The sequence below is a fragment of the Dicentrarchus labrax genome, unplaced genomic scaffold, assembly GCF_905237075.1.
Source record: "Dicentrarchus labrax unplaced genomic scaffold, dlabrax2021, whole genome shotgun sequence".
Taxonomy (NCBI): Eukaryota; Metazoa; Chordata; class Actinopteri; family Moronidae; genus Dicentrarchus; species Dicentrarchus labrax.
Window position 1 is genome coordinate 12605425 of NW_026136708.1, and position 25528 is coordinate 12630952.

General features: G+C 43.8%; 1 protein-coding gene across 6 annotated transcripts in view; it reads left to right on the forward strand.

Annotated features, from left to right (window-relative positions):
* Nucleotides 1-25528, forward strand: part of nhsl1b (NHS-like 1b) — a 103664-nt gene that overhangs the window by 75160 nt on the left and 2976 nt on the right. For 4 of the 6 annotated variants that reach the window (XM_051410019.1, XM_051410021.1, XM_051410024.1 and 1 more), the window contains exons 2-7: nucleotides 6520-6672; nucleotides 10479-10606; nucleotides 13024-13222; nucleotides 16109-16240; nucleotides 18100-21405; nucleotides 22492-22624. In XM_051410019.1, the coding sequence (XP_051265979.1) occupies nucleotides 6520-6672; nucleotides 10479-10606; nucleotides 13024-13222; nucleotides 16109-16240; nucleotides 18100-21405; nucleotides 22492-22624 (4051 nt within the window). Of the gene's footprint in view, nucleotides 1-2331; nucleotides 2614-6519; nucleotides 6673-10478; nucleotides 10607-13023; nucleotides 13223-16108; nucleotides 16241-18099; nucleotides 21406-22491; nucleotides 22625-25528 lie in introns of those variants that run through there. The other 2 variants (XM_051410023.1, XM_051410022.1) reach the window with 2 other exon arrangements.

The window sequence follows — 25528 nt, forward strand, 5'->3', positions numbered from 1 at the left end:
TAGAGTTGTTGACCTGTCCATCACACTGTGCGCGTGTGTGCGTGTTGACACTGTCCAGAGAACAATAGGCTCTTTTATGGGTGATGCTGCTCGGGCTCGCGTCTGCACAAATTATCCTAATACTGTACGCGTGCCAAACTGTACGAGATACAAGCCAAACTGAAGCAACGTAAAAATACATGGAGAGATTTAGAGAAATTAGAAAAGTTCGACACCTGGAGAGAAAGACTGACATGGTGACCTGAGATGAACCTGCGTCAATCAATGGGTTCATATCGCTGCAACTGCAATTAATCAGTGTTTTTATTATTTACAAATTAATTATTTGGCTAATTATTTCAGGATTAAGTCCAATGACACTGCTCGGCTTTAATATGAAATAGTTTCTATAAGGGCTGCACAATTAATTATTTATCATCAAAATCGCAATATGGCCAAGTGCATTATGCAAATCGCAGAAGCTGCAGTTTGTTTGATAAGGGTAAAAAGTTACAACACAGCATTATAATGAAGTTTTGAGATCCCCTGGTCAACAAATCTTGTTTTGTTTGGTACAGACTCCAAAATATTTAACAATATCATGATTTTGAAATTTATGATGCAAAAATGATAATTCAAAATAATCGCAATATGATGTTTTTACCATATCGTTTGTATTATCACTGTAGGCTACATATCGTGGTTATATAAAGTGTATATGCGGTTATTATTGTAGGATTATTGTAACTTTATAGTTTATAGTTTTGGTGGTGACTTGTAGCCATACATTTCAGCCTGAGACTAAGTTTGAACATTAGTAGGGGGTACATTCACTTTTAAAGGGTGACAAAAAAAAACACTTAATGGCTCCTGCTATGTTTAAACATTTCAGCAGCCACTTTGGATGAACAGTTTTGACAATTCTGTTTTAGCAGTATATTTAGGTGTAAATCTACAGTTTAGCTTACGTGTATGTGTATTACTGCGTCTTTGTGGAAGCTGGTAAGTTACTGCGACATTTACGGAGACATATTACCCACATTTAGAGCTTCATAACTCATGGACAAGAGCAACCACCAATGAAGGAACAACGAATGTTAGTAAACATGAACAAACCCACCGACAAATCCAAACGCACTTCAGAGTCGGGCTGAACGGTTCAGATGACCTAGGGGGGAGAAGGGGGAGGGATGAAATCTTTTTACCCGCAAATTCAAGGATCATTTGCAGTCCCATTCAAGCTCTTGTTGCAACCCCCTCCCTGCCTCCCCTCCTCAGACCCCCTCCTCTCTTCAACCATTTTGGCTGAAAAGAAATACGGTCGCAGAAGGAGGGGCAGCCCTGCCCTTCTGGATGTGTGTGTGTGTAGGTGCGCGTTTGCCTGTGTTTGAATGGGTGATTGCCAGAGTGTGTGTGTGTGTGTGTGTGTGTGTGTGTGTGTGATAGATTGTGAGCGGATTGGACAATGGGAGGATTGTATGTGATCTATATTCATGTGGCACAGATTTCAGTGGCCATGTGCGCACACAGCAGGCTGGGAATGATCAGACAGAGGAAGAGGGGTTGATAGAAAACATCCATAGAGAAGAAGAAAGATTTATATATAGAAAATGAGCATGATCACATTTTGTTTCTGGTTTTAGACACCTCTGATATCTGTAAACAAGTACAGAATCAGTGTAAGCCATTTCAATAATGGGGTTATGTTATTTTAAAAAACATAAAATGGTGCAAAATGAGATAAAACGTCTGTGCTTTTTTGTGTTTTATTGTATCTAATGATGTTTGCATTATAGTTTGCATGCAGGTAAGAAGCTGCATCCTCCTGAGAGCACCTTGTGAAAACCTTAAACATGTTTTTTTTAAGGATGTACAAGGTTCTCCTGTAGGGGTGGCTGATAGTTTAATTAGATGCATAAATATTCCCCAGGTGAGTCTGTCGTGGCGGTGAAAGCGGCAACGCACTGATTACTTTTTGCAAAAGCAGAGCAGAGCAGAAAGTAAGGAAAAGATAGACCGACTGAAAGGAAATTAGAATTGTCCTCAAAGGCAAAATAGCATGAGTGTGTCCGTCCATTTTAATAAAGCATGTTTAACTTTCAGCTATATTCTGAGTCCTGTGGAGTAAAGAAGAAAGAGAGTGTAGAGCAAGAAAGACACTGCGAGAGAACGACTGATGATGAGAAATAAAGGGAGAGGCAGCCAGAACTCCTTGGTAACCAAAGCACAGAGGAACAGAGGGGCCGGTCCTACACCCCTCCCGCTGTGTGTGTGTGTGTATGTGTGTGTGTGTGTGTCTCCAAGGACTGGACTGCCTGAGGGAGGAGTGGTGGACCGTGTGTGTGTTTAGAGAGAGAGAGAGAGAGATAGGGGTAGAGGCTCATTGTCAGCATAGTAGGGACTCACACACACTCTTAGACAAACCGCCGTGTAGTGAGAATGTGAGCAGAGGAGAGCCGACGCCAGCACTTCCTCGTCCCGTCTTCTCTCTTTTTCTTGTTCCTCGGATTTATCTGGGTTTTTTTGTGCCTTAGAAGGGCACTTTTTTTTTTTAAAGAGAGACACACTCAACCGGAATAATGGTGTTCATCGGGACCTCGTTAAAATCTGTGATTAAATACTTCAAAAGGAAGGGTGAGATATGTGTACTTCTGTTCTGTATTGATCATTAATGTATCATATTAGCAGTTTGGACTTAAACTATAACAAATTGATTGAGCAGTTAGTTAGAACTTGCACTGATTTGCCTCATTTTGACTTATTTATGTGTGAGTGTCTGAATTTCCTACAGCTTCCCATTTGTTTCAGCTTATTTGAATAGCCATTTTAAATCGCTTCATTTACGCTTTTCTCTATCAAAAGCGGGCACATGCCAGCTTTAATGATTTGTAAATAATTATTTTACAACTAATGGTTTCCTGTGGGCATATTGCTTCACTGCTGCCTCTGCTGAGCCCAGTGACAACCCTCTGTTGCACCCTGTTACCAGGTAACCACTGGGCCAACACTTCACAGAGCTGACAACTATTAGCACTAAATGACCCAACAGCATTTGTAAAGGTAGCAGCTGGAAGCGCTTAAAATCCCAGCTACTCTATTAGAAATACTTTTTTCCCTTCATCTTGGAACAATTTTGAAGGTTTTTTTAGGTTGATTTCTAAATGTTTCTGCTAATTAGAGCTTGATAAAGGAATCATACAATCAGGACAAAGGAAACCATACATGGTCTGTGCCTGTACAGTAGATTATGGTAACAACGATTAGTTAATGATCCAAGGCTATTATTTTATCAGTGGCTGTGTATTAAGCACATGAGGAAGTTTAGCAAAGACCTGGTTGATGCAGGGCAAGCTGCTTGTGTCGACTCTAATCTCAGGTGTATTTATAGCGTGTGTTTGTGTGTGGCAGTCAAGGCTGAGGTGATATTATTAATCATTAGCTCAGCATTATTTGTACTTCTCACATCTTAACTTGCCATCTTGCATATGCTCGCACTTTGCTCCTGATCTGAGCTCCTTGCAGTCCAGGGGGCAGTGAACGCCACACTGCACCCCTCATGTCCTCAGCTTTTTCATAATAATGAGAATGCACAAACTTATTAGACATAGAAAGAGGAAGAAGTAGATTTACAAATTAATTTGGGTCTAAGGTTATAGTATAATACATAAAATAAAATATGGCATTTTTTGAATATTTTACATTATTAAGACGCCCTATAAAGAGTCATGTTTCCTAAAATAACTCTTAACTGAGATCATTTTATGCTTTTGTAAAGCTTTTAATTACTTTACTACATGTTATGTCTCAAATATTGACTATAATAATAAGTCTATCACAACCCTTACGAAACCCAGGAAGTTTGAATATGAATGAAAGTCAGTGATCTATTGGCTGGTGGGTGATTGGGAACCCAGTCAACATACATATTGTCAATACAAGTTGACAATATGTTATGTAATCACTGTTATTGATCATACCAACTCCGGGGCTTACTGCATGCAGCCTTAAGCTCTGGTTCACCTTGTAGCCTGTTTGTGTCTTTCAGCGTTTTCAGTAGCCTGTTTGCTCTCAGTCTGCGTTTGTTAATGTACATAGGGAGAGCTGGGATGTCAATGGACAGAGGGATTAGTAGACTTCTGAAAGACTTTCGCGCCACAGTCCGGTGTGTGTGAGACTGTGTGTGTGAGTGTGTTGAGGAGCTGGGGGTATTGTGGCACTGAAAGGCCTGATGTGGAGACTGATGCAGAGGGACAATACAGGCTTTGTGTCCACAGTCCTCATGTCCTTGGTCTCCTCTAGCCTGGTTGAGGTCTATTCAAACCCAATGGTCAGAGGGCTACAATGGGGGGGGGGGCTACCTGTGCTGAGTGTGTGTGGCAGGGCAAGGAATTTAGAAATGGAGCATTAGTTGATAGATCACTCTCATTCGTCACTACCTTGCTCACAGGTATGTTGTGAGATCCAAACCAACTGCTAGTCTGCTTTTAACCTTCACATTTCAGATTCACAACTGTGTGCAAGTGGGTTTTGTGATAACTGTGTGTGTGTTTTCAGTCTCATGCAACTCTCTAATCAGAGGTGTTTTGCCTCGTAATGTATTTTATTGATTATTCTGACCAGTGCAGACAGCATGTGTATTAACACGGGTAGACATTCACAGTGACACACTGTTGACATATACACACTATCAGTCTGAACCCATCACACACCCTCAATGCAGACATTATAGCTGTCTGACTTCCTCCTTTTGCATTTTTTGCATTTGCAAATTCTAGTGTTGTAATTGCCACTTGTGAGTGCCAGATAGACATGATTATGAGAGGTTAATTCTGCAACATACATATTCTACATACCTTTCCGTTCCTGCTCTCATTTCTGCTGCACACATCACACCATAGGTGTTACACCTCACTCATAAGGTTGTTATAGCTTCAAGAAAACAAGCACTGTTGGACCTCAGCTTGCGGTCTGTGTGTGGTATTTGCACTCTTACATGTCTAAACATGCAACAAATGTGCAGATTTAAAGAAAAAGTGGAGATTTGTGAACAAAGAAAAAGTTCTGTCTTTGGTGAGTGTGTGGGAACATGAATAAACACAGTGACCCCTCTTAGCTGTTAACGGCTAGCAGAGACAAACCATTGGTGACCAGAAGGACTTGCACAGTGTACTGTCCCTTTTAGAAATACGCCCAACTTCAACTTTGCTGTACTCATTAGTACGTCTATAGGACTTTTAAAATGGTCAGCGGTGATGCCTATCAGAGGTTATCTGTATATCAAAGCAGTTCAACACTCACACTTTCTCCAACAGCCAATTTGCAATCATAAGACCCCGCCCTATACTTCTACCTCGGAGGCCTGCTGTCCTCCCCCGACACACACACACACACACAGACACTATGCATCCTACTATGGCTCATTAGCACATGTGAAAAGAGCCCTCAAACAAACATTAGGTGTCTACACACCTACAGGCCCTTTCATGACCCATCCCCTTCCTCCTGGTACCCCCAGACATTTCCCTCATTCCCAGTCAGATGAACATGACGGGAGGGTCAGGACAGGGACAAACAGATAGCAGTCTTAACTAATATGTGGCTAAATGGAGATAATCTTACATCCACGATCACCAACTTTGGCTTGGATACGCTCACTTGGTAAGCCTGACTTTTGAGGAGTGTTTGTGTTATTGCGTATATTTATGTTTACACAGCTGAAACTTGTATTCAGGGTGGGCTAAAAAATGCAGCATGGGAATAAGCTTCAATCATTTCTGGATCACCACTAGTTGCGAGAGAAACAAGGGAGAGCACTATAATGTCCTGTAAATATTTCTTGAAGGTGTCTGACTGAGAGAAGTGCTATAAAAAATTACCCAAAAAACACAAAGAACAATGAAAAAGAGTTGTTTTCTCTGTCTTGTAAAGAAAAAGATGGTTGGACGTCTTATCCAGCTGTGTATATTTATCTCTGGCTAAATGTTCAACCCATTGAGTGTTAGTGTGCACATTGTTGTTATATTGCGTCTTTTTGTTTCTCCAAGGAGAGGTTAGCGTGCTTAAAAGTTAACTTTTGTAAGTTCTTAGTAGCTTTTTTGAATTTGTGAGCTGAGTCATCATCTGGTTAGTGTTTCCCTCCAACTTACTCTTCATCCCTCCTCCCTCTTTGACTTGTGTGGCCAACTGTGTGATGTCTCAGATATGTGTCAGGTTGTTGGTGTGGAGACTGACGCCTCGATGCAAAGCACCATCTTCCCCTTCCTTTTCTCCTCTAAATATTAACAAATCCCTTCAGTAGCCAGTACTGCATGCAAAGGACATGTTTTAGTCCAGAAGTTACTTTATTCCAAAGGGTTGATCTTAGAAATAGTGAACTTTTCTACACTATGTATCTCAACTGTGGCTGCATTAACACAGTACTGTTCTTGAGGAGAGGATCTAGTAAAACATCCTTCAGGAGATCCACTCGGGTCAATACAATTGGAAATAGAACTCAAGATATACTAAATCTTATAACCTGATCTGTGTTTTTTTCTGCAGCGGTGTCTAACCTAGATGAGGAGAGCAAGTGGACGGTTCATTACACAGCTCCCTGGCACCAGCAGGAGAACGTCTTCCTACCGGGCAGCAGGCCACCCTGCGTAGAAGACCTCCACCGTCAGGCCAAAGTCAACCTCAAGACCGCCCTGCGAGGTAAGGATCATTTAATTTGACCACTTCAGAGAGTCTGACAGGATCCAACATGATCACAGACAAAATCAGCATTAGAGGAGTTGTTTGGAATTGTTAATATTAGTATATTTAACTAACTACATATTTTAATTGACAATTCATCATTTTCTCAGTTGTTTGGTCTGTAAGTCCATTAAAAATTCTCAATTTGATGTATCCAAATGTCTTACCAACAGTCCAAAACCAAAGAGTTTCAATTTGCAATCAAACAAAACAGAAAAATATTCACATTTGTAAAGAATCTTTTTGCATTTTAGTTTGAAACCGCTTAACCATTAATCAATTATCAAACCTGTAAAAGTGTTACTCATAGCTATATGCAATAAAGAATTTAAATCCATAGCTACCAATTCAACGAAACTATAAACAATGACAAATCTCGCTAGTGGGAACTTAACTGTGCGTCATCAACATTTGTCGTGGCATCGAGATAAAGATCAGCTGTGTTTGTCCACGACATTGTAAAAATGTCCAAACCTGTAATTTGTGTTCAGTCCAAAGTTTAGCCAACAACACAACTGTGTGAGATCCCCTTCTTCCTGTTTGTCCAGTACAATAAGACAAAAACAGACACAGCCTTGTTGTCAAACAAATAAACAAACGCAGGGAGTAACAGCAGAGTGAGAACGGTTTAATATTCCCACAACATTCCCAGAACAGGAAGTGGGAATACCACTAAATCCTGGCACCTCTTTTACTGGGAGTTCCTGGGAAGGTTGTGTTTTTCTTAGATAACAGTTTGAGAGGCAGGTGTGAGAAAATACTTAGAAGTGTGTATATGGGTGTGTATGTGTGCGTACATGGGTGGATGTGTCACAGTAAAGGCTTGTTGTTTACATGCTAGGGTGGCCTTGTGTGCCAGTAGATATAAAAGGGGACTGATAAAGGGAGAAAGAGAGATAAATGGGGAGAGGCCGATTGTAACCTGATGCTAACAGTGTGTAAAACGTGAGTCACTTGCATTAACACACACATACACACACACACACACACACACACACACACACACACACACACACACACACAATGTGTTGCCTTTGCCATTGTTTGACCCCTGTGCTGTTGCTGTTACATATTACCTTCTGCAATATTGATGTTGCTAGATACGCAAACACCACCTGGGAGGTTGCATAAATTTAGCCCCCACCGCCCCTTATCCTGTCACCATCCTGTCACCACCACCCAGCCCCAGGGGTCCTAACTGAAAGACAACAGGTGTCCAATGAGAGCACCTGTTCTGTCCATTTGAGTCTTGATGTGTGTTTTTAGCTCCATAATTCCTTATCCACTCCCAGGAAGTTTAGAGTGGAGGTTACACAGCTTAAGGGAATAGATTTAGTGTTTCATTTTTTTTTTTTTTACATTATGCCCAAATACCAGATATCCTGTATCTGTATCAGTTATCCTTCCATAATTCACATATGTGTAATAGTAATAACACGTTTTTTTTTACAAGATATTATATTATTTAGAGGTTATATCAGGAGGTTAAACCAGGCTCAACTCCTGCTCTCATGCACGTGTAACCAGTCACTAATTCCAGTGTCACTAGCATGAGAATAGCAAGGTACACGAGTCCTGCTTTCTGCTCTGCAAAGCAGAATAATCAATAACCAATCAGATGGCAATGTCCACCCACTGTGGTGTTCCTTTCAAACAGTCAAACGGGCCAACAGGTCGAAATTCACCAGGGAGGTCATGTAACAGTCGTATGATTATCATCAGTACGGAAATATCTCAAAAATGATGCATTAGCTGGAAGGTCAGACAGACAATAAGATAATTTATCTCCATAATCTGATAATCATCCAATCTCATAATAATTAGCTTCACATATATTGGCTAACTTATAACAACATATCAAATGACGATCTAAAACAATGTGACAATGTGAAAAGGGTCACTCAGAGTGATAAATCTGTTAATTCTTTACAACGTTAATAGAGTTTGAGCTGCCCTGCTGCAACTTTACTGTTTTGATTCACTCTCACTGTTCTCATAGTGTCATATAAGGCAGCTACTTTCAGCAAAAAAGCTCTAAAAGCCAACTGTACACTACTTGCTCAGCGCCAAACAGCAGACAGACACAGTAACTAGCTGATATTTCCTGAAGGAGTTGGTGGAGACAAAATATTGGACTAACATTGACTAACATTGACCAACAACTCCAAATTAAAGATAATTTTGCTCTACAACTACTGTTAGTATTGGAGAGCCATACATTCTTAAAACATAATCATAATAATGTGCCAATTTTGTGTTCCCAACTTGTGTTTGCTGCCCCCAAGTGGCAAAAGAAACATTCAAGTTAAATGAAAAGTAGCACAAGAAATACAAACATATGGCGGCTTGAACACCAAAGAAGACACAGTGAAGGTCATTAGGTCAATGCAAAGTGGTAGACACATAACCAGGTTCAAGTTCTGTCTGAAAATATAATTATGTTTGATTAGAGCTTTCTCAGGCTCCGTACAGGTGTAGTTGTCTACATGTTACATTATACTGCCACTTTAGTGACTGTGTTTTGTGCATATTGTGCCTCTCTGTAGCCCTAAATAAGCACTACACGCCATATGTTATTAGTATTTTGAGCAAATTTGATTTACATGCTACTGTAAAATATATACATGGATACAACCTGTTCATATCATTATGTTATATTTGTCCCCTATATCCTTCATTCTCTCTGCTCATGTTCTTTCATGTCACTTACCGGGTCCCCTCCCTTCAGGTCTGCCTAGCAACAAGCAGCGCTCAGCTAATCAACGCCTATTTATTTTTATCAACCGTCCCCAATCACGCAACACCAATCATCTTAACAGCTACGCTCCCCCGTCATCATCCTCATTATCATCTTGCTTTCCAAATCCCTTCTTCCACATCGCTACCACATCAGCTTGTGGTTACAGTAGCTACCTTTGCCAACCCCATTAGGATCCATTAACTGGCAGTATTATACATGCACCAGTGTGTTTCTCCACAGAGAGATGAGCTGTAATTAGCTATGGAGATAGATGGCACATGAAAGGGATCAAAAGCAGCATATTGAGACCCCTGAGGTGCCAGGCTAGGACTGATGTGTTTTGTTTTTTTGGTACATGTGTCACCAAAAAGGGATTTTGATCCACACACTGAATAAATCTCCAAGATTTGCATTTGTATGGATAAGGGATAATATGCAGACAAAGACAAAAAAATACATGCTTGTCAGTTGATATGCTACCAATGTGGTCGAGTGGGGCGTTTCTAGATTTTTTTAAAACTCATTTCACAAGTTGGTTAAATAGAAATTTATAAGTTTTGTCCTCTTTATTCTTCAGGTTACAGGCATCAGCACAAAAAAGCTCTACTGTGTGTTGTAGTTGAGGCCCTGCATGAATATAATTAGCCATTTAAAGACTAGACAAAGGATGCATTAGTATATTTGCAGAGGGAGAAAGAGAGAGATGATGTGCTAAATGCCCCCTGAGCGAGAGGAGGGGGTAGAGGAGAGAGAGAGAGAGAGGGACAGTTCTGCCATCTGTGTGTGACAGACTGAAACCGATACCCCCTCCTCTAGTTACACACACACACATTCATTTATAAACTCTCTTCCTATCACACATTGGCATACACACACATACATCACAGCCCTATCGCAGCAGGTGGTGACAAGAGTAGGCGTGAGCAGCGCCTGGCAGCGGCTAGAAGGGACAAGCACTCATGTGACTGACAAACATCAGCGCCAAGCCTTATTTATCTGTAACACATTTCTGTCTGTCCTGCAGAATGTGACAAATTGAGGAAAGATGGTTTCCGGAGCTCTCAGTACTACTCTCAGGGTCCCATCTTCTCAGACCCCTCACAGTCCACCAGCAGCCTGCAGGACGATGAGGATGATGACCACGATAAGAAGGTACATGTTACACACTAATACACACTCAACTGTCCAGGTGCTACACTCACTACATTTTGAGTACATATAAGTGTGTATGAAGCAGTGCTTTGCAGTCTAGTGCTGATTCAGCAGCATGGCAACACACCTCCAGTGATTTAAACAGTGTCAGTCTGCCCTCTAGTGGCCACACATGGAAATCACTACATTTTCCTCAGTCTAACATTACTAATATTTCTTTACAAATAGAATTACTACCTAAGATTTTTGTAGTAATCTGTCTTGTTAATTAAAAAAGAAAAAGAAATGTATTAAACCAGTAAGTTTCTCCTCTCTCACTTTGTGCTAACCAGCAACAACATATTTTGTGTTCTTGTAAAGGATTAATCACTCATTCCTCATTCACTCACTGTTGTTATGACTTTACGCACCAATCATGAAAACTAAAGTACTAGATAAACCTATAGAGCTAAAACAAATATATAGACAGAATAAACACCTGCTGGCTCTTTTCCAATGTACTTTCCTCTACACTTGGTGGGGCTGTTGTTTGACTAATGTCACAGTACTGTAGTTTCAGGAGGGTGATACATGAAGAGAGACAGGGATGGAACAAAAACTATTGTTTGTTTCTCTTTTTACCGGCAGACTGTTAGTGTGAAGTGAAGCGTACATGGTTTAACAGCCAGATATGTCTCCTCTCCTCATTTTTATTTCTCACACACAATGTGATATGAGGGGTCCTGAAAGGGTCAGGGGGGTCTCACTGTTATTATCAGGGTCTCCTTTGTCCCCCAGAGCCCTCTGATGCCAGCCGCTCATTTCATGTCTGCCTCGACCCTTGACCTTCATAACATGCCGTTGTGTTTCTGAACTGTCGACTCCAATCTCTCGTTATCTGTCTTTCTACTTTCTGCACCCTCACTTCAACCTGAGACAGTCCCCTTCTCCTTTCTGCTTTCCTTCCCCCTTCCTCTTTTACGCTGTTTGTCCCCCTTACCCTCTCTTCCCCCATCACTTCCTGTTGTCCCGAGGCCAGTGAGCCTAACTTTGCCTGACAGCAGCCTCAAAAGGAGGAACAGGGTTCCTGGTTGAGTCACAATGATGTAAAATAACAAGCCATGCCTACCACCAAACAGTCGCTCAGATCCTTTCTTTACATCCTCCCCTCTTCTCTCCCCTCGGTTGCTCTCCCCCCCCCCCATTTATCTATCCATCCATGTGTGGTTTATGTGAAAGCACTAATAGCCATCTTTTCTAGCCAGTCTGATGTTTGGGGTTGTCAGGATAAACCTTAATGGACATAAGGCTTGCTGGATGTATTCTGGGGAAGTTTGTTCCAGCAGTTTTCAATCTCTAACCAACAAAATCACACTGAGGATTTCCCACCAGACCTTTTTTTTTCCAGGGTGGAAAAGCTTGATCTGAGGCATCCAGGCAAATTTTGGATGATGCAGTGAAAGTGATTGTGCCCCAGAAATTGATATATAATCAGAACAATTTGGGATTATTTATGTTGACCATGCTCTGAATTCAAACCTGTATTTAGTCTGATTCAAAAGAATGATTTCTAAATCTCAGATGGACTTAAACATTCGGCAAAATTGAAATAGCAGGTTTTCTGTTCACTAACAGCTCAATTTTAAGCCTGGATGCTGCAGTGATACATTGGTGTCTGTTGCTTCTCTGCAGTAAATTCTCCTTCAGGATTGAGAGCTGTTAGTGAGTGAACACAGTTTAATGCATGAGTGATTCTCTCTCTTTCTCCTCGCTGTTGCTCTCTTGCTTTTATCCTGCCATCTCCAAACGCTCCGTCAGTTTGATCTGATAGATGTTTGTGTGTGTTTATGTGTGTGTGAGTGTTTGGGTTTGATTTGATCGTGAAACATGTTTACAGCACCAACAAGCTTCTAAAGGTCACATAAATGCAATATATTAAAGTCTGTTTATGTGTGTGCCAATATAGACCGTATAGTCTGTCAGTTATAGTTTTGCACAATTAAGTTCTCTTCTATAATTTTCTATTCATATTCACATTTTCTTCTATTATCTTGACCTTTTACCATCAGATTGTTCTTCACCCATTAGTTCTGTGCTCTAATTCAGTACGACAAAATCTTTGTTTAACATTTCCTTTCATTACTCCACATTGTCTTTTATCTCTCATCTCTGTCACTCCCTTTTCCTGTCTTGTCTCTTTCTCTCCTTCTCTGCATTCGACTCTTTTCCTCGTCCCACCTCGTCTACATGTCACTGTTATTCTCTTTTTCATTCCTTGTTTATATTATCTCTCTCTTCCCCTCTGCCTCGTCTCCTCTCCTCTTTCACCTTTCATTTCTTCCTGTCTCTGCTCTCTCTCTCCATTCCTCTTGTCTCTCTCTTTGCTCCACTTTATGTTTGTACGCCTTGTTAACCCATTCTCCCCCTTTCTCATCCAGTCCACAGCTTCATCAGCAGAGGACAATAAATCTCAGCTGTCCATGAGGCCCCAGACCCCTCAGGGTGAAGGAGTGGAGGTTTCTGAGGTTGACGGACAGGTGGTATGGAACAAGGCTGCACCCCTCCCCACCCCAGAGGAGAAGATGAGGCAGACGGCCAAGGCTGTGCCCACAGACATAGTTGCCATCAATGTCACAGGTATGACCTCTTAGAAGCCGCAGTCATCCAACCAATTTTTCCATCTCTCAACCACTAGCAAGTAGCAACCAATCCCCATTAGTGTTGGTAGTGGAAAACAAATGTCCTGGTCCTCTAGTTCCATACTGAGTAGCAACGTAGAAAGATCAAACTACTTTGAGTTCGAACTGACTGGTTTCATTCATCCCTGGTGTCTGTTCTGAAACATTAACCTCTCACAACCAATCCCACAGTTTGTTTGGTTTGTCTCAAAGGAATTTTCAGTCATATTTTGACATTTGCTTGATTTGCTGTTTAGTGGATGGCTAGATGAGAAGAACACTATCAATTTCATGTCCGTGAGTTTAAATACAGAGATAGCTCCATGCGATGCTTAGCCTAGCTTAAGACAAAGCCTGGAAGCCTGAAGGCGACAGCTAGCCTCCACCAAATAACAAGACCAAGAGCTTACAGCCATTTTCACCATCAGTGAAACACAAAGTGCAGCTGTGGCCGATGGGAAAGCCATATGTTGTGCAGGTCAAAGTATTGGACAAATTAAAATTATATCACTCCAGTAGTAACAGCCAGCCAAAGGTGTAGAGGAAAAAGCTATTTGGACCAAGAATGTCTGTACAAAATTGCATAGCCATCTATCCGATGGTAAAAACGTTAGTAGAAAATGGCCTTTCAACAATTTCAAACCTGCCACATTAACACATATATTGTGATTTTATTGGTCTTCTCATTTAATTCTCAGTAAGGCAGCAAAAAAGGAAAACCCAAAGCCAAACAAGCAAAATGTCAGACTGTTCCTTTAATCAACCCTCTGTGGGTAAGTGGATATAGACTAATCAATTACTGTATCCAGTCATCCACAGAGGAAGAAACTGTATGTGTCAGTCATGGATGTCTGCCTCTCCTCCTGCACCTCTGTGTATATCCTCCCCTTCCTTCGTGCTTCTTGAGACTGACCTTCCCCTTCCTTTATGCGCGTGTGAGCGAGCATTTGTGTGTGAAAATCGTTTGACAGCTTATCCAAGGGGTCAAGGCTTTTCACTGACTTTATGTCAGATCACCAGGCGTTTGACAGATGAACACTCGTACACAGCAAAACGTGTCGATGCAATTCCCTTGTTAGCATGTCACATTTTTCTCACAAGTCACACACATACTTGAACATCTCATTTAGCCAGTTCTGATGATTAATATATTATACTTTAGCTTGTCCAATGTTTCACTCATAAAACAGAAACTCACATCAGCCACATATCTTGTATGAGGTGTAAAAAAGACGAAGATATTGCAGTTAAGTATCAACATCTGAATTTTTCTGTTGTCAGGCCCGATATAACTCTGATCCCATCATCCTTTACACACTAATGAGTGCTTAATGTGGTCCCACTCCACACAAATCACCGTTGACTTCATCTCTTGTCACTTTAGATTACTGAGAAAGAGAGAATATAACACAAACACACCGACTCAGAGAGAGTGCAGGGACTTTTCTGTCACTCTGAGGGGGGACTGTGATAGACACTATCTGCCCTCATATCAATTTCTATTTCCCTAACGCCTGCAGGCGGTCACCAGCTAGCCAAATAGCAGAAATAAGAGCAGTTCCTTGTGAGAAGTCCTTCAGGGTGACTGGACAGAGTGAGAAGGATATTGAGAAGAATGAAAGAGAGAGTGTGTGTATGTGTGTGTGTGTGCACTTGTTTCACCTCATATCTTTCCTGTGCATGTGTGTGTTTTTGTGATAAGAGCATGCACTCTACATCTTACATAAACCATCATGTATGTTTACACATCAGTTACTTCTATTCAGTGTTGAAAATTAACACAAACCATCAGCCAAAAATGAGAGGATTTCTTTGCCAGCCTCTTCTTGATGAGCCAATGCTTTAGTTATTTTCTGCTCTAATAACTAGACTTGGCTCTCAATGACTGAAAGTGGCTGGTAAATTTTGTCTTTATTTGGCATTTTGGCTGATGGATGAAAAAGTTCAGGTCAGGTGACCCAAATGACAGACAAAATATGATCTCACTTTACTCTAGTGGTATAATGCAATATACATACTTTAAGTTGTATTTGCCCAAGTTTAGATATTTGCCTCTGACGGTTCTGCCTCCACGCAGCTCGTATTTATAGAAACATGACCATGCAGGCCGCACTGTTGACAGTTTTTTTTGTAGACTAAATTGAAGCCAATATATTGGCTGATTTTATCTTTTTGCAGATATCTCTGTATTGGTGTATATGTTGGCTGAAAAGTAACAAAACATTGCAGTGCAGCACGGTATTTTAGAAACCGTGTCATGGTTGGATAGTTTAAACGCCAGACAAAAAAAGTAAATTTTTCAGCTTTCTCAACTGGAAAATGTTACAATTTAAAAATTAAAACCCACATCAAGATTGTCTTTTTACATTATGAATTTATGTTTATCATTATTTATCATTATTGGATTTTTTAAGTTTCTTGGTATTGAGTAGTATCAGCCTCAAAATCTAGTATCAGTCAGGCAATAGTTTAATTGTGCCTATGAAAACGGTCCACAGCGAGCAACAGAGACACTCTTTCTGTCAAAAGATGTTGCTATTAAAATTTTGAGCATCACAAAGGTTTCAGTTCACCTATATTGTATTTTGAGGAGAGTTGTAATAGACAGATCTCAAAACTTGGGCAAATAAGACCAAAACTGTCTGCATGCCACTATAGGGAGGTGAGAAAGTGTTGTTTCATAATTTGGTTAAAGTGACCCTTTGGGTTTCTTGCCCTGCTGATGTTGCATGAACAACTGAAAAATAAAAACTTTCTGCATGTTGTTGAGTTTATTCCTTCCAACTAACCGACTACTGTTTGCCTGTGTGTCCGCCTGCCTTGCTCTCGCCCTCCCGGCTACCAGGGGCAGTGTTTGACCGACAAGCGAGCATCCGGCGCTCCCTCATTAACACTGACACCGTGTCCCGTCGGCCAAAGAAGGTCAAACGCAGAAAGACTATATCAGGGCTGCCTGACAACATCAACCAGGAGCTAGGTATGGATCACTGTGGGGCAATATGTTGTTACTGTCCACAGACCTGTACCAACACTCTGGACAAGCATCCCTCCTTCTTTCACTACGTCCCTTAACCTTAATATCTATTTAATTATGTTTTTTTTATCAAGAATAACTGTATACATTGAGTTGGGAATTAACTCACCAGTACTGTTCTGAGTAAGTCATACTGAGAGGGAGAAAATGACACATGCAAGTCCACAGTGTTGGATCAAGGCCTTGCAGTTGTTCAGTCTTTCCCTGTTTCAGTTCTGAATATCAAGTGTCCTCATTTGCTCTCCTCCATCCTGTTTAACTGTATCCACAGCTAGGAACCAGTTATGAAATCCTTTTCAGTAGTTTTGTGGTTTTGATTTAGCTCCTTTTCCTCCTCTAGAAACTTTTGCCCTCATAGAATCTCATTTCAGACATTGCTTGTTGGAAAATTGTGTCACATAGGAGCAGTTAAGCGCAGGCATTCTTAAATATGCATTGTGCCATAATCCTTTGGGGTCAACTTTCTGCAGTCCTTTTCTGTGAATTGTGTGTGTCAATTGTGTGTCTGTGTCTTAATCCTGGGGCCATATTGATAATCATGGCATGTATCCCCACTGTGTCTTACTGACCAGCATGTACTGATTATGAGAGTCCCTGATCGTGGACACCTAAAAGGCCCCACAACCCTCTTGTTTTGCCTCATTTTTAGAACATTTGATCTTCAGACCTACAAACAGATTGAGGGTTAAACAACAAATATGAAGGTTCAAAGGTTTTCTACCAACAGTTACTCAGCTGAGCTGGGCGTTAAGCGAACACTAAGCTTACTAAGCTGGCACTGTGCTGTTCTGACGGCACCGCATGGCTGATGTTTATTTACACATCTCTGAGCTGAAGTATGGCAGCAGCGCTTTAAGGAGAATGTCATTTCTCTGTGCAATAAGATCACAAAGACTGATAGGAAAAGAGCTTTAAAGTCTGGTTAGTGCCCAGCTGACGACAGCATCTGAATGTCATGATTACTGGGCCGGGGTAATTGTCCCTGTGCTTCATCCCTCCCTCTCCTTGCACTAGAGCTGCCTGCGAAGTAGACCTGCAGCTTAATCTATCGCAGCAGCAGCAGCAGCAGCAGCCAAGCTGTCACTCCAGCTTTTAGCAAAGGAGGAAGAGAGTGTATGTGTGGTTTAGAGAGACCAAGAAGGGGGAGAGAGAAGAAAGGACGCACGAGTGTGTATGTTTTGGGATACGAGCATCAACAGGAGAGCCACCACAGATGGGAGACACACTAGACATCATTTCTGGTTTTACAACTCATTCTTCAAATTTTTTGTTTACCAGCTGGTATGTTCGGTGTGTGTGTCTTTGTGCTAACTGCATTTCTGTGTGTCCTTGTCTCTAAATCTATCTTTATGTTCTGTGCTATATGACAGTGCATGACCATGTCAGCATTGTGTATGTGTGCACATGTGTCTTTGTGTATGTTTCCATTCATGTATGTGTTTGTTTGTTTGTTGGCTGCCTCATACCTAACCAGCTGCCTTTCCTGGACCCCAGCAGCATATTCGCTTTTCTATCAGACTGAGCCAAAGCCAGAGCCAGAATATGAGGGGAAGCATAGTAGGGAGTCTCTGTCTTCCCTCATATCCTTTCCCCCCTTAATGAAGAAGACCAGAAGTTATTAACGCATGAGACAGGGTTACAGCAAATCAAATTAATTAGCTTCCCTATGACCACAGTTTATATGTCAAAGGAGGCATTGGGGCTGAAAATGTTATTGAGAGGAAAGAGAAGATTAGTGGAGCAAGATGAGACAACAAGAGACAATCATATGTTTATCTTATTTTCTTTTCTTCCTTTAACAGCAGCAAAAGGACACGGCGGAGAGCTCCGGCCGCATTCCATGTTCATCCCGGGACAGTACTCCACCTTGGGCAGAGTTGGGAGTGTCAACTCAACGCTCCGACGTTCACAGACCAGAGACTCCGGCTGCCAGACAGAAGAAGTGAAGGTTGTGCCACCGTCCATGAGAAGAATTCGGGCTCAGAGAGGACATGGAATCGCTGCACAAATGGCCGGCATTTCCACTTCCTCCTCGACAGGAAGTATATCTGTCTCGAGTAGTGACAGCTCTGGGATCTTGATGCTGCCACATCACTTTAACAGAGATCCTTCCCGTTTTCACAGTCTGCCCCGACAGGGCGCCAGAGTGTCCCTCAGTGCTGACCCCATCTATAGCAGCACCCCCATCAAGTCAGAGGAGCAAACTACCCCTCAGAGGCAGATTGGAAAGCTTCAGGTTGACAACACAGTGGTGCACATGAGAAATGCCCCAAGGACAGGCACCCTGCCCAGGCCCAAGTCTCAGGAGTTGAGGGGAACACAGGCCAGTGATTGGGGTGGCGGTCCAGCATGTGTGGTCTCCCCACATGCTGCTTATTCCACCTCACTCATCCCTAACGCGACCCTATCTAGCTCCTCTGAGGTCATTACTCTCAACACCTCCGGTCAGCTCTCCCACTCCCCAGGCTCAGCTTACCCCACAGCTCGGCCACTCAGTCTGGCTTCCTCCATCAACACGGACCCCCTGATCTCCAGTCCGATGGCCTTTACGCACAGCTCCACCTGCCCAGCCTTGGCCACTTCTACCCCCACTCATACACCACAGGATGGTGGTCTGGTAGTCGCAGCACCGGCTAGTGAGTCAGGGCACTCGGATAGCAGTGTACATAGCCACAGCACCTTGGCCCCTACACCACCATCCTGTCTGCCAGAGGAGCAGTGGATCTACGACACACCGGAAAACGTGGTGGTCCCACACCGCACTCTGACCTCTAGCTGCTCTACTCCTATAAACCAGCTGTATAGCAGTCTGGACCTCTCCTCCAGGACCACTACTGACTCCAGCTCCGTCTATTCCCAAGACAACGATGGATACTACACCTCCATGCACATGGACTCAGGCCTGCGTTCTCGCAACCATGGCAGTGGGCATGGCGCAGCAGCTGGGCGGGCCACCAGGCACAGCATGTACGAGTGCCGTGAGATGGCCAATCAGGAAGACTCTGGAAGCTTGTACAGTGATCGCTCCCTGTCCCGCAGCATCTCCCTCCGCAAGGCCAAGAAGCCCCCACTGCCCCCAGCTCGTACAGACTCTCTTAGACGCAAACCTGGTGCGAAAAAGCCCCTCGGAGGCGTCAGCGCCATCAGTGGCGGTAACGAGCCAAACGGAGCCATGCTCAATGAGACTCTAATTGCCAGCTTGCAGCAGAGTCTACAGATGGGGCTGAGAGGAGGGAAAGAAAAAGGGGCTTCACCTTCTTCACCCTCTCACAGCCCAAGCAGCGACTACGATGACCCTTGGGTGCTACGGCCACGCAGTCAGAGTAGCATCAGTGCAGGTAGCTCTGCAGCATCACTAGGAGCAAACGCCAACTGTGGCGGCGTGTCTAACGTATACTCGCTATGCCATGTGACGCCTGCCCAGAGTGAGACCAGCAGCTTGCGCTCGGACTATGAATCCTGGGGCTACTACATGGACTTCCCTCGTAACCATGGGGACCAGAGGGCACAGACCCCTCCGGCCCATGCCACAGATAACATGTCGGCTGGGGCTCACCCAGGAGGATTACAGAATGGAAGTGAGATTCACAACAACATCCAGGCTCCCCGAGCCCCAGGCCAGGAGGGAGGGGTGGCCGTGAAACCCAAAATGTCCACCTCCTCACCAGACAGGGTGCACAGACTGACCTCCCCATCTAGCGGCTACTCTAGCCAGTCCAACACCCCCACAGCTGGAACCCCAGTGCCCTCGTTCGTCAGGTCCATGTCTCCCTCGGGCAGCCGGCCCAAGCCCAAAGTGCCCGAGAGGAAGTCATCTCTGCTCTCCTCTGTATCCATGTCCTCCTCTTCCACCTCCCTTTCCTCTACCACCTCTGACTCACTTAAAAGCTCCGGACCTCCCCCACCACCACCTCCACCCTTGCCCCTCTCCTCTTCCTCAGCTCCCAACACCCCTCTCAGCCCACCTCCGCCCTTCCCTCCTCCTCTACCGCCAAATTTCAGTGCAGCCACACCTCCGCCAGCTCCCCTGTTACCAACCACTCCTCAGGGCCCACCCCCTGCTTGCTCCACCTCCCCAGAGTTCCCTCCTCCTCCATCCCCTGAAATGCTAATTCACCCAAGTTCATCCTTTAACGGGAGTTTTAGTCCTCCCCCTCCACCTCCTCCTCCTGTCCCCTCCATGGGGCCCCCTCCACCTCCTCCACTGCCTGTTTTTGTCCCACCTTCCTCCTCCCCATCTTTTGTGAAGGCAATGAAGGATGCTCCTAAACCAACTGTTTCCGACAGCCCTACAAAGTCATCTAAGCCCCTGATCACCCCGTTTGCACTGCAGAGTGTTCAGCTCCGCTCTGTTAAACGGCAAGAAAAAGAGATTAACGGAAAATCAGACCACACCAGTGCTCAGGAAACAGGGGTAGATCTCCTTCAGGGTCTAAAGCCCCAGACCCTGGAGAAGTCTCATTCCCTGGAGCTTCCCACTGTTTTACCCCTGTCAAACTGCTCCCCAGAAGATTCACGGAACTCCTCACCATCACCGGTGTCAAAACTCTTAGAGGAGTTGTCTTTAGACTGCAGTATCACAGATTACACCCCAGATAGTACTGTAATAAATGGACATGGTGAGGATCAGAGTTACTTTCTCTTAAACGGAAAAGAAAAAGTTGAATGGCAGCCCAGTCCCCCACGGAGCTCCCAAAGCTCTCCTGTCAAACCGAAACCCCCAGCCATCTCCAAGAAACCCAAATTCTCTTTTCTCCCACAATTTATCCCACAAGGAGAACAGGTTCCATCTCAGCATGAGTATACAGGCAGCCTGTCACAAACAGAAGACCAAGTAGATGCGCCAAAAAGACAAAAGGAGGAGAAAGAGAGTAAAAGTGAGCAACAGGAGGAAGAGGAAACTTCAGAAAGCTCCGAGGCTCTTGCAGAGAGCAGTGAGACATCCACAATAAGCCAGGACGAGTCCCATATTTCTACTTCTGCCAGCCAGGACACAAGTTTTGACTATGGACTGTGTACCTATGGAGAGGCTCATGAAGAGGAAGAGGAGGAGGGAGATGGAACAAGTAGCACAACTGGATCCATCAGCTCCAAGGAGGATGACACTGGTGAGTCTGACATACTTTTTCCCCCCCAACAAATCTAAGTTAAATGAAACTGAATTTGTGAAGAGAAAACACTAGGTTTAGATGGCGGCAGTCAAAACCTTCATTAACTTATTGGTTGAGCTCATTACCATAATCCTATATGGTTGGTGGTGATGCTGCTGTCTGCTAGCTGTGTGGCCAGCTCCTCAGGCAGCTGTGAAATTCATTTTGCCCTCCGAAGCAAAGGATCCAAGCTTGAAACCCCAAGCTTTTAAAGGTTTGAAAACTGTGAAAATAGCTCAGGAGCGACGGCTTATCACTGGGACAGCACTGCTGCAGCCTCTTGAATGCCCCCTCTCTTTACTCTCTCTTCTACTCATCCTTCTATATTTCATATGCAGAGATCTCTTGTGGTTACTGTCCCTTCGTTTTTCCCGCATTGCTATTTTTCTCTGCCCCCTACCACACACCTCAGCCTCCACTGTCTACTCGAAACCTCTCCACCATTCATCCTTATTTCCAAATATCAATTTTTTCCTTTCTGCCTTTTCCTCTTCTTTACTGTTAATCTCTCATCCTCAGTCAGCCCCTCTCTCTGTCCCGCTCCCTATCTATCCCTCCTTCTCTCTCTCCAAAGGTAAGGGAGGGGGCAAGTGTCCCAGGGGAGATGCTTTCGTGGTTGGAGGGAGAAGGGGGGAGGGGCTGCATCGTATCAGAGGGGAGGGGACAGATCTGGTAAGGGGATGAAGGGGAGGATGGGGAGAGCGTAAAGTGAGACTGCCTGCAGCGGCTCAGGCAGTCGGAGCGCAGACGTGAGCAAAGAGGTTGAGAGGAGAGGAGGAGGAGGAGGAGGAGGAGACAAGAAGCTAAACTAAAGGGGAAGAAAGGAGAGGAGAGGAAATCTAGAGACAGAAAGAGAATGTAAGAAGACAGTCCGACACCTCCTCCGTACCACTTCAGATTTTATAGGCAGCCAGGTTAATGCGACGGGATGGTGGATTCATGAGTGTGTGCATGTGTGTGTGTTGTGCAGAGTAAACCTGAAGAATGTGTGTTTACGCTCCTGTAACTGTGTGTGTGTCTAACTTGTATGTTCCTCTGTCTCAGGTGAGGTGTTCGACTCCAGCACGGCTGAATCGTCTCCGGCCCCGTCGGCCAACGGGGCCAACGAGGAGAACATGGTGACCCCGACTCCCTCTCGGGCTCGAACCACTGAGGACCTCTTTGCTGCCATTCACAGGTACCATGATGCATTTGTCTCTGTTATGCCTGTTGTCACTCCAACTTCTTTCCTCTTCACCTGCTTCAACTCCTGATGTATAATTTATTCCAGTGAGCTAGTTTATTTTTCCTCTTGTTATTTTGTTTTGTTTGTTTTTCTCTCCATCTGCCCCCCCTCTTTCTCTGTCAGCATCTCATTCCCTCCTTCTCACCCCCTCATAAACCACAACATATCACCCTGAACTCCTTCTCCTCCTTCATCCTTCAACCCATAATTTTTCTTTTTCCATCTCCATCCCCCTCCTCTCATCATCCTCTCCTCCTCCTCCTCCTCCTCCTCCTCCTCCTCCTCCTCTTCTTGCCCTCCACCTCTCAGTCATAACTTTACCCAGCACTGTCCCATCTGCAAGCATACACATCTGTCAAATAGCTGGTCTCTGGAGCCTCCCAGCCCAGGAGAGAGTGTCTTTTTCTGTTCCCGGTCAGTGTGAGGGGACTGATTCAGGAAGCGAGACGAGTCAGTAGTCAAATGTTTATCGAGGCATCTCTGTTAGCGTTGGTCACATTAGCGTTGCTTATTCTCAGCAGGAGAAAAAAGACGGTTGCTTCATCCATTATTTAAATACTCAACACCCTCTGGTCCTAATCTAGGTTAGAGGCCACCAGAGAGATTTCACTCTCTCTCTCTCTTGCTCTGCAGTCTCCGACATATATTGCATACGTGCTCCCGTGCTTCAAAGGCAGCACACACATAAATTTCTCATGGAGCGCGCCAGTTTGTGTTTCACAGTCACGTGCGGTGGCAGTCGGAGTTCTCTTGAGCATCACAGGATTTCATTTCACGGGACTTTATTTCTGCTGGCAACAGATTGTCGATGTATTTATGGTGCAGACGTGACGTGTGCAAGTGCGATTTATTGTGTAGTTTAATTAGACGTGAAGATTGTGTAAGCATGTGTGTGTAAACCTTGCAATGGAACTGTGTTTGTTTACCACTGCTCTCCTCCTCCTCCTCCTCCTCCTCCTCCTCCTCCTCCTCCTCCTCCATCATTGCACCTCTTTATTATAGAACATATACAATCATTTTACATATTTTTGATAAGTGGGAGGTGATATGTGACTCCTCACGGTGATGTAAAAATGAGAGGACGACTGTGAAGAAAAAAAGGAATTAACTCACATAAATACATGCACAAATTAATTAATTAATCTGCCAAAAGTGGGGCGTCATATCTGTAATAAATGTTAAGTTGGATACATTATTTTGAAGTTTCAAGAGATGGCGAGATAGTGTTTTAAATTCAAAAACATGGGGCGCCCAGGTAGCTCACCTGGTTGAGCTGGCGTCCCATGTGTCCTTGCTGCAGTGGCTGTGTGTTTGAGCCCTTGGCCGTGTGTCATCCCCTCTCTCTCTTCCTTTCCTGTCCATCTTGAGGTGTCTTATATAATAAAAAGGCAATGTTGAACTATTTAATACAATCGTTAAAATCTATATTTTTTGTATTTTTGACTGCGACTTTCTAGTCCCGATGCTGTCTACCTAACTGTTCCTTCTCCACCACTCCGACACATTTCCTCTCCTCTTCTCACCTGTCCAATACTTTTGTTTGTCATTTCCCTTATTACATTCTCAGTTTTATTCCTCTCTCCCTCTGGGAGAATGAAAATATTGAATGAAATGCCTTCACAGCTGCAGCACAAAATATGACTGTTCTGGAGGGAGATCCTCCAAACCAAGTGTAATACAGCCAAGAGAAAGAAATCGATCAAGTACTCCGAGACGGGTCTTAAATTGCAGCCTTGTTTACCTCTATAACTGACATCGCTATCACTGCCTCTCCAGTGTGGCTGTATGTTTGTGAATTTAATAAACCGTGAGTTCAGTATGGAGCCGTCGTGGTTGACTGAATTCAGGTGCGAGTGTATGCACGTGTGAATGTGTGTGAGAAGTCTTATGTAACGCTGAAGGGCTAATGTGGCGAGGGAGCTCACAGGGGACGACGCTAGATGGAGGTTGAATTTAGGGCACAGACACATATTTTGCAGTTCTTTCTGAAACAGAAAGCAGACTTGAGATTCTCTCACAAAGCATTTGTCTCCTCTAGTTCCCCCTCTCATTTGACCTTCATTCAAGTATATTCTCTACAGGTTATTTGTCCTTTATGGTAGAATTTCCTTCTGTAGATCTAATCTGAGGATTAAGGATTTTGTCTCACTGCATCCTTCACTGCTCCCTTTACTTTTAGCATCAAATCGCTCCTCTTTATCACAGAATCTGTATTTTTCATACCTTTAATCATTTGTCTCCCCTCTCCCCCCCTCTCCATCCTTGTGCAGAGGGGGCATGCAGTGGGTGGGTGCATCCTTTCTAGAGAGGTGCGAAGTGGCAAGTAGCCCCTTCCCTTTAATTAGCAAGCCTTGTCTGTGCCATTGCGGCGATGCTACCTTTGGATTAGCAACAGTAATCCCACAGTGCAACCCCCCTGGACCTCAGATTAATAAAGCTGTTTCCCTGCTGCCCTTAATCCCTGTATTCTGCCAGTTGCAGCTTTATTGCTATGCTTTGGTGCAGGAGTTATAGACAGTGTAGGCTGAGTGGTGCAACCACTCTGATACCCCCTACTGAGAGGAGGCTGAATTGTCCTTGTGTGATTAAAACTGCTTTGGGCACTTTTCCCAGTTTGTGTTTTTGATTAATTTCATTGTGCCGCGTCTGAGCTTTCCTGCAGAGTTGCAGCGTCTGCAGCTTCTCTTGTAAAAACTCATTGGATTTCTTTAACAAAAGTGTAGAACTCTTTTTCCTGTTTCCCTTCTTTCTTTTTTGTTTGAGCATCCACGCCACTCAGTGCTCCTTGTTGTTTTACTGATTTGTGCTGTGACGCATGACTGCTGGGGGCAGAGCTGACATATGGCAAATTTGGGA